Raw genomic sequence first — 9,415 nt, forward strand, 5'->3', positions numbered from 1 at the left:
CTCTCTCTCTCTTTCTCCTTGACATGAATATTTGTTGGGGGAGGAGCACAGCAGATGAAAACTACATCAAATTACAGTTAACAAACAAACAAATCGTGTGGCAGTGCTGGCTGAGCAGTGTAGCTAACCCTCTGAATCTGGGTTCCGTTTAGAGCTGTATTCACCAGGGGGGAAATGTGCCCAATACGAGATACAGGTCACATCACATTTCCCAGCGGAGCCCTGACAGTGAGAGAACAGGCCGCACATCACACGGACACGTCCTGTAGTATCGACTTCAGAGCGGCTGATTGCGCCAGCACCCGCCGGCGCTGTTTAGATAGTTTGACTACATCAAGCTCCTCTTCTCCATGCCTCTTACTGGTGCGATTAGAGAGGGGAGAAGATGAAAGGTGCTTGGTGTATTTTTAAAATTGTTGATTTTCCCCTCTAATGATAGCTGGTGCAATTAAGCATTGGCTTCAGGCTCTCCGTGTCCTTGTGTGAAAAATCTCAATTATATATGTGTGAGAGTGAGAGTGTGAGCGTTTGTGTATGAATACGAGCGCAGGGTTTGTAGCATGTGGATGCATGTGTGTTTTCTGGAGATTGAGTGTGGCATGTGTTCATGTATGTTGGTTTTCAAGCTTGAAAATGGTTGTGTTTATGTCACATTCAGCATGTCTAACTTACTGTCATGTTTCATTTGTTCGATTCAGACCTACTACAGACATGTAGACTTACAGTTGGGATGGCTTATCTTAGATTTCATTTTTCATATCTTCACCTGTATTATTGAGGGTACTAGGCCTATTACTGTACGTATTTCGAGAAAGACATCATACATGAAAGTCTGTAAATATGTTTGTGACCGCATACACAGCATGAATTTGGATTAAAAGAATTATGTTGTTCTGTATTAAAAGTTTATCTATTCAATGTTATTTTTATTTGACAAAATTCAATCACATTTAATATACATTTAAGTGCTGTCAAATTAGCGATCTCAATCGATTAGAACAATTATCAAATTAATCACAATTTGTTCTGTAATTAGGTGTAATTGCACCTAACAATAAAGCTTGTAATTTATTTTTATATTGTAATAATTTCCCATTTAGTCCCCAAATGTACACAGCAAAATATCCAGTGTAGTTTAGAGTTGTTTTTACGGTGTTAAATTATCAGAGTTAAAAAGTGTTGATTCTGGTGTTAATTTGAATGGCATCAACACTTGCAGAGTAACTCAGTGGTCGGAGTCAGCGTAATTACAGCGAGTTGACATAATTGACACTGGTGATGAGTTGATCCGATTTCCGGTTCTTGCACTTACTTCCTTTTTGATTAATGGCGGACGACCACGAGGAGAGGAATATTGAAACAGGTATAATATGTTTTAACTACTTGATTTTTTAACTAATTTTCATGTTTAGTTTACATTTATTACCATTTAGAATAATATTAGTACATTTCTCAGCATTTCCTGAGTGCTAACATGATTTCCTTTTAGAACACGAGAGACCACCGATCCGACCTCGAGGACGTTTTCTTAGTTCGCTGGCAATTTGAGGTAAGACTTGCATAGTTTATGGTAGTTAGTAGTTTTAACCTTATGTTTTAGAATCTGGGATACATAACGGCATACTTTCTTTGATTTTGTTTAACGTTCACTGCAAATAACACTGCAAATAACCCCTTGGGGCTCGTTTTTTGCTTAGCCAAAATAAGGCATTGTGAATGCATTTTTATGTCCAATATTTTAGTAGACTTGTCCCACAAATAATCTCTGACTGTTAAAGTATGCTGCAGTAACGGTGCGAATCTATTGTTTATTTTTATTTTTTTTACGTGAACCTTGAACGCGCCGCTTCGGTTGTCTGGTATTTTCGAGTATACGTTACAGCGTTTACTCTGATCTACAAGTTAAAAGGCAACGGAGATAAGCTATCAGATAACTAAGCGTTTTGCCTAACTTTCTGCCGGTGTACTCTATATGAACTGTTTGCTCATTTGACACGCGTTTTTGACGCGCGCTTTTGACGCGCGCTTCATCTGCTGTCAATGTTACATTACATGAAAGTATACATATTTGCTGCAACTTCACTTTGTGGGTTAACAAATGGATCTTCTTACAACAGCAGCTCGTATGAACTTCTTTTATATTATTAACTTCATAATCTGCATTTTTCTTGACCAACAGCTTTCATCATGCTGGCTAAAGTTCAGTATCAGGCAAGGTGTAAATTTGTGAAATTGCTCCCCGATCGTACGTTTCAAGATTTTCTAAATGAAGGTAAGTGAAGAAGCTTGTGCTACTTAGAAATTTACTTGAGTCATAAACAATATTGCTATATGACTTAAGACTTATACAATATTGCTATATGACTTAAGACTTATACAATATTGCTATATGACTTGTGCATGTTAACATGTTACAATAAGGTCTCCTTGTTAGCATAAATGTGCTATAACTAACTTTAGGATTAGTTAATAAAAGTAGAACTGCTTGTTTTGTTAATTTTAGTTCATAGTACAACTTTTGATTTTTAGGTTTTCAAAAATTGATTATTAACAAATGCTGTAAAATTATTATTTCTTAGTCCGTGTTAACTAATGAAACCTGTGTATATATATATATTTTTTTTTGTCATGTTATAGTTAAAAGCAAATTTGGTTTGGCAACAAAAGCAGCTCTTCAAGTCTTTGACACTGACACCAATGTGGAAGAGGACATCCTCCATGAACTGATCGAAGTCAGTCCATATTTATGCCTAACTGTAAGATGTTCTGAAGAAAATATTACTGCTGGTTTGTCTGATGGTAAGTCTATAATAACACTTGAGACATACTTTTAAGGACTCCGATGTAATCCCGGGGACAAATGTAATTGAGTCAGAAACACATTTACCTTCAGCAGACACTAATAAAAAAAGAGATTCATCATGAGATGGCAATGACGTGCTAATAATGCAAACATTGTCTAAAATAGTCCAGGCTACAACATTAGCTATATACAATTAAGTGCTCTCTTATCAGTTTATTGAATATTGTTACAGATTTGTTTGTAATTAATATCTGAAATGGGGAATTGAAGTTTGAAATCCAGTGATGAAAAGGTGGACAAAAGGATCTGGTGGTTAAGTGTCAACTGGATCTACATATAGCAGAATAAGAATTTACAAGGATGTATCCTTATTTTTATTTTTAAAGGGTTGGTTCACCCAAAATTAATGTCATTAATTACTCACCCTCATATCATTCCAAACCTCTGAAACATTTTTTCATCTTCAGAACAAAAATTAAATACATTTTTTGAAATCCAAAAGCTTTCTGAATCATTAGGCTAAATTCATGCTTCAGAAGTAAATAACATTTTGACGAAGCCTTTTTGATTGAATACCTTTAGAGAAAACATTAAAATTCTGTTTTGCTTTTCCCTGTCAAGAGTTTTCACCCACAAGATCCTCAACCCCAGCACATGCACTGATACTCTTTCACTCTCGTCAACTGACCATGAAGACGACCGAGAGAGCAGTGCAAAATCAAACAGCAATCTGGTCAGCAACACTTAGCACAGACACCGAAAATTCTGAACGGGTACGTATGTTTTTTTTTCTTATGGTTAACTTGTCCTTATTCTTTCACCATTTTAGTCTTCACTGGAAAAAAAAAATCTGTTGGTGAGGAAGTGCTTGAATAATACCAGACAACTAAAACTTTAACATTTTAGCAATCCTGTAATATGCTTTGTCATTTGATTAACCAGGACTTTGCTATGCTGTTCAATGCTGAAACATCCATCATGTTTCCTAAGAGGTGGGAGACGGCATTCAAGCAAAATATCATCAACGAAGCCAAGTCTCTTACTTCAACAGCAGAAATGCGACGTCTTCTCAATGCAGCAGGTGGACAAGAATCTGAAAACGGTTGGTATGATTTGTGAAGAATTCATAATTTCATATTTGCTCTGGTTTCTTGTTGTGAGCACTAAGTCTTTCTTTTTTTCTTTTCTTAAATTGCCCACCAATCCCTTAACATCTACTTATTCAGATTGGGACAGTGACATGTCATCTGTTCTGCTGCTGTTGCATCTCCTGCCTCCTCTGAGGAAGAAGACCTTCCAACAGAGGCTGTTGACAGACTTGTGCATTTCCATAAGGTAAGACTTACAATACCGTTGTAAGTCTTGAACATTTCAATTAAGAGTTGGGTTTTAAACCCCTAAAATGCAGTGGTTTTCTTTCAGGTCCTTTGGACTGAACCCTCTGCACATTTTGTCTCTGACCTGACAAGATAGTTCACCCAAAAGTTTCACCCTCAGGTTGTTCCAAACCTGTATATATTTCTTTGTACTGCTAAGCACAAAGGAAGATATTTTGAAGAAAGCAGCCTGTTTACATTCTTCAAAACATTTTTCTTTTTGTCCAGCAATACAAATTAATACAGGTTTGGAAAAACCTGAGTGTGTGTGTAATGACAGAATTTTCAGCAAATGTTTTTGTTTATTTTTCTGGTGGTGGTGGGAGGTGGGGATTCCTTTTAATGGTTATCTTTTACTTCTATTTGTAATACACAAAGCATGATACCAACTGGTTTTGTCAGGCACAAATTGTGTTGCGGTGTGTCATAGTTTAGTTTTTTTTTGTTTTGTTTTTTTGGTTCATTTGAATTTGAGCAAGTTACCAGCACAAAGTTTAATGCATTAATCATTTAACTTGTAATATGTTTTTTCCCTGTATGTTTAATCTATTTTTATTTATTTTTTCAGCCTTGCACCAGTATTGAAGGCCTTCTCAGTGGGAGGGAGGACCACCAGGCATTTCTTCTGGGATCAGGAAGGATCAAGGGCAGGATTGACCACTTTTACGTCGCTGTAGACAAGTGCCTTACCCCTTGTTCTGGAACCAGCTCCTTAAGTGCCTTTGAACTTTGTTCACTATGTCTTCAACTTGTCCTAAGAGGAAGCCCTGGTCAACTTCTTCACCTTCATACAGGCCACAGTGAGTCTCCGAGAGTCTGTATTTTATTGTCGACAAACTTTTCACAGAACATTATTCAGAACATTATCATGCATTTAAAGTACAGAGACTGTGAGTTGGTTGAACTTGTAAAAAGCCAACAGCTTGAAGTTAAACTTGCCTTTTGATCTGCAGTGTTTTGGGTAGATAATAGTGAATGTTGATGGCGAATGTTGTTTGTGCTGGTGTAATTGCTGCATCTGTTAAATAAAATTTCAAACTGATACAGTGTGTTGACTGATTTAACTGAATGCACATAGACATTTTTTTTAGTCAAATACTGATTACACAATTACCTTAATCAGGGTTTTGTATGAAAACTATATCAGTGCTGAAATAAATCTCTTGGTGTTAAGATATTGACACACCTAGTGTTATTTCAACACTAACTTAGTGTAAATGAGGGGGGGGACACTAATGGTGTTAACGGTGAACACTAACAGTGTTTTTTTTTACACTAAGCAAGTGTAAAAAATGTAACACTATTTAAAGTGTAAGTTTAACTCTATTTAGTGTGGACCTATATAAACTCCGAAAAAGTGTTAATTTTAACACCGTGTGTGTTAATTTAACACTTTCAAATTTGCTGTGTAGAAACACCATAAAGGCAATAGCCTATATTGTTAATATTTGTTTGATGGCGTCTTCTTATGAAAGAGGCCAGTATCACAGATACCAATATTGCTACTGATGCCCCCCCCCCCCCCCTCAATTTTAACCATTATAGCCATTCATTATTTCAGTAAAAGCTATTAATTTTAACATGTATTAGACTTTTAAAAAAGTCCTTTTTAAAGTCCTCCTGTGGTGAAAATCATGTTTTTAATGTTGTTTATGTTCATGTGTGGACAACAAGACAAACCATGTGTAAATTCACAAGTCAACACCATTGCTGAGTATTAAAACTGCAGTGATCTAAACACAGTCTCAAAAACGAGGTTTAAAATGTACTTGGTTACCTAATGTAACCTTGGTTCTTTCTAGAAGAGGGAACGAGTAATGCGTAAGTTGCTTATGCTACAGTTAAAGTCATCTTTTCTTGACATCTGAAGCCAAAAACTGATCCTTAATTTTGTATTTATTGTCAACGCAGTGCAGAAGACAGCAGACCATTGCAGACTGAGTAAGTGTGCTCATTGGCTGTCTTGCGGCAAATGCAGTAGATTATCGGTGAGCCCAGCATGACGTCATGCCCAGTGAGGGCACTTTGCACCCTTCATGTGTCACAGCCCACCAAGTGGGAGTGGCCAAAGTATATAAAAGAGGGGGTCAACAGGTTGAACTCTGGTTTTCATTGACTTAAGAGAATAAGCTTGTGGCACAAGCAAGACAGGTTACGCAATACTCGTTCCCTCTTCTAGAGAGAACCGATGTTACATTAGGTAACCAAGTGCATTCTCTTATGGGAGATTCTCTCGTATTGCCTAAGTTGCGCCATGGGAACCCATTGTCAACGCTGTGCGCGCCAAGCATCCGCTGCATGAAAACCGGGGAGACCCTTGGAACAGATATGCAAAACAACGGCGGCCAGTAACGCGGGCCAATGTAAAAGACACTTGATATGAGCACAGGGCATCAACACATGTAGACATAGACTTAGAGTAAAGGCGTCCAGCAATGTTTCTTTACCCAACACAGTTCACAAGCACACAACAGAGCAAAGTTTTTCTGGGTTATGTAAAGCGAAAAAAATTGTTTTGCGCAGCTGTTTTAGGGAAATAGTTGGCCAGCAACACGGGCCTGCACATGCATACTGACGCGTCACAAGGAAACGCGGACGAACTCAGCCGACTACATGCGGCGAGGCTCACCTCGAGGCAGAACACACACATCCTTTTAGACTGACAAAAGTCTCACCTGCAAGACTCTGACTGGGCACAGAGGTTACCATTGCCCTCACTTTCGAATAGCCACAACGTATACTTTGAGCGTGAAAGGGGACCTGCCCTTGTCCAACAGCTCTTGGAGGAAGGAAATAACCCATGGCACCTCACCAGTGCATGGGTCCAGGCCTTAACCAGTGCACCATTCGGAGAACACTGACCATTTAGTTGCACAGAGCCGTTTTGTAGAAGGAGCTCTAGACTGTGAGATTCTTGTTCATGACCCCTTCTGGGAATGCAACAGGTATCTGTTGATTATCCATTCATGCAGAGACCAACACTCTGGATGGGGATGCCACACCGTTCCACCAGCCTGAAAGAGGAGATCTCTCCTCACCGGGATTGGGCATGGGGCTATGTGTGACAGCCCCACCAGTTCTGGGAACCAGGTTTGGTTTTCCCATCACAGGGCTATGAGAAAGACTGAGTGGCCCATTTCCCTAATCCTTGTGATTACCAGTGAGATCGGGGGAAAAGCGTACAGCGGGCAGCTGGGCCAGGTTTGGGCCAACGCATCCTCGTTCTTTGAAAAGAACTTTGGGCAATGAGCGTTGTCTTTCGACACGAATAGGTCGACCTCTATTCTGCCAAAAAGGCACCATAGTGACTGGACCGTTTGTGGCTGTAAGGACAATATTGTCCCTGGACAGTCTGTCCTGGGCGATGTTCTCGTGGCCCAGTAGGTTGAAAAAGCGTCATTGCAAGTGAATGAGAGAAAATAAGTATTTTCTGATCCCGTTTGCATTGTGCCATGAATGTGAATATATGTTGTCTGTGAATTTTTTTTATATAATTTCTCATGTAGCAAGTTTGACAGTATATTGTATGATTCTTTGGCTAGCAGTTGTGGAATAGACATAACGAGAAAGACTACACATGGCATGTGTGACGTCACCGCATAACACACATTTCCCCTCCACAAATCACGGTTTTCACCACGCTCAAGTTTGTCCTCTCCCTGAAAGAATGCGGTGAAGACACATGCATGTTTAGCGGGATCCGTGTGCTAGTGGTGGTGACGTATATCAAACACGTCGAAAGCAGTGAAGAGTTGTAGTCCACAAAGTGCTCTCACACAAAGTCTAACCGTATGAAAATTCTACCCGCTAAATAGTATTATTCTTTACACGAAAAATTATATAAAAAATTCACAGACAACTTATGTTCACATTCATTGCAAAATTCAAATGGGATTAGAAAATAATTATTTTCTCTCATTCACTTGCATTGATGATTTTTCAACCTAGAGGTCCAGCGGGGTTAGCGGAAGGGGCGGGACTTACTAGCTCTATATACAAGAGTGTGTGTCGGCAGCTTCTCAAGATCCAGCGATGCGGTGAGCTTTGCTGAAGAGATGAAAATCAGAGTTCAGCCTGTTGAACCCCTCTTTTATATACGTTGGCCACTACCACTTGGCAGGCTGTGACACGTAGAGGGCGCGAACCGCCCTCACTTGGCGTGACGTCACGTTGGGCTCACCGATAGGCTGATGCATTTGCCGCTGGACAGCCAATGAGCACACATACTCAGTCTGCTATGGTCTGCTGCACTGCGTTGACAATATATACAAAATTCAGGATAATTTTTTTGCCTTCAGATCTTGAGAAAAGATGACTTTACCCGTAGCGTAAGCAACTTGTGCAATACGAGAGAACCCTTTTTAAGAGAACTACCTCGTAACCAATCGTGTCAGCGTGCCAGTAGGCTTTAGCAAATCATTAACTATGCTCTGAAGGAGGGCGAGTCAAGAGAAGCCAAGTTATACAGGTATATTTCAATATTAGCAACATTAGTTGTTTGAGAATATAGCCAAGCAAAAGATGAATCATATATTACCGCCATGTCTCTGATGTTTTAAAGAGCAATACAATTTTGCAGCGTTTACCTCAGTAAGTTGGTGAGTGAATCTCAGGGCTCATGTGAGTGAGTGGAGGCGGGGCTATTAAGCATATTCATGGTTCCGGGTACACTAAATGGAGTTACATTCAAGTTAATTTAAAGCATGACTTTTTTTTCCTGTAAAACAAATACTTTATGTAAGCCATTTTGGTAATGAAAGAAGAGTTTTAAGAGATCAAATTTTTGACAGGGGACTTATATTATTGAAGTGAACTTAAAACAATCTTTACATAAACCCATTATAATAACTGTCACATTTTCCTGTGCCCTTCAATACATCAGGGCTCAGATTATTCTAGTTGGCCAATCAGAGAAGTTCAGATGTTTATTTGCCCTGTCAAAAAGCACAAACAAGTTATTGCTTTTGTTGTTTTGGACCCATGTAACCTTGTAAACAGCTTTAAATTTTGAATGAAATAGCTACAAAAGGGATTTTCTCTTTTTCTTTTGGTCTTTGATTATCCTCAATGACAAACAGGTTTATTAGGCTGATCCACATGATGCGAATCTGACACACACAATCTCACACCTCTGAAAAAAACTGGCATTTTGGCATAATCTTGTGTGTTTTTGTCTGTTCAAGCGCTGTCTGAAGCAGCTTTCTGTGCACACAAGTGTGTCTGTGTGTCACACAGA

The 9,415-nt window shown here is 39.1% G+C and overlaps 1 protein-coding gene across 1 annotated transcript; it reads left to right on the top strand.

Moving 5' to 3' along the window:
- The first annotated feature begins 1,118 nt into the window (after positions 1-1,118).
- Positions 1,119-5,221, top strand: LOC120488142 (uncharacterized). The gene is made up of 8 exons (XM_039684649.2): positions 1,119-1,363; positions 1,490-1,549; positions 2,180-2,272; positions 2,638-2,799; positions 3,425-3,576; positions 3,746-3,905; positions 4,030-4,138; positions 4,748-5,221. The coding sequence occupies exons 3-8, from the start codon at positions 2,188-2,190 to the stop codon at positions 4,854-4,856; spliced, it is 777 nt and encodes a 258-aa protein (XP_039540583.2). The 5' UTR covers positions 1,119-1,363; positions 1,490-1,549; positions 2,180-2,187; the 3' UTR covers positions 4,857-5,221.
- The last annotated feature ends 4,194 nt before the right edge of the window (positions 5,222-9,415 follow it).

The sequence above is a fragment of the Pimephales promelas genome, chromosome 8, assembly GCF_988280905.1.
Source record: "Pimephales promelas chromosome 8, fPimPro1.hap1.1, whole genome shotgun sequence".
NCBI lineage: Eukaryota > Metazoa > Chordata > Actinopteri > Cypriniformes > Leuciscidae > Pimephales > Pimephales promelas.

Bases quoted from the DNA above. Each gene is read 5' to 3' on its own strand.
- LOC120488142 (XM_039684649.2), top strand. From the start codon at position 2,188: ATGCTGGCTAAAGTTCAGTATCAGGCAAGGTGTAAATTTGTGAAATTG. The intron at 2,800-3,424 runs GTAAGTCTATAA...TTCCCTGTCAAG, and splicing joins TACTGCTGGTTTGTCTGATG to AGTTTTCACCCACAAGATCC. The intron at 3,577-3,745 runs GTACGTATGTTT...TTGATTAACCAG, and splicing joins ACACCGAAAATTCTGAACGG to GACTTTGCTATGCTGTTCAA.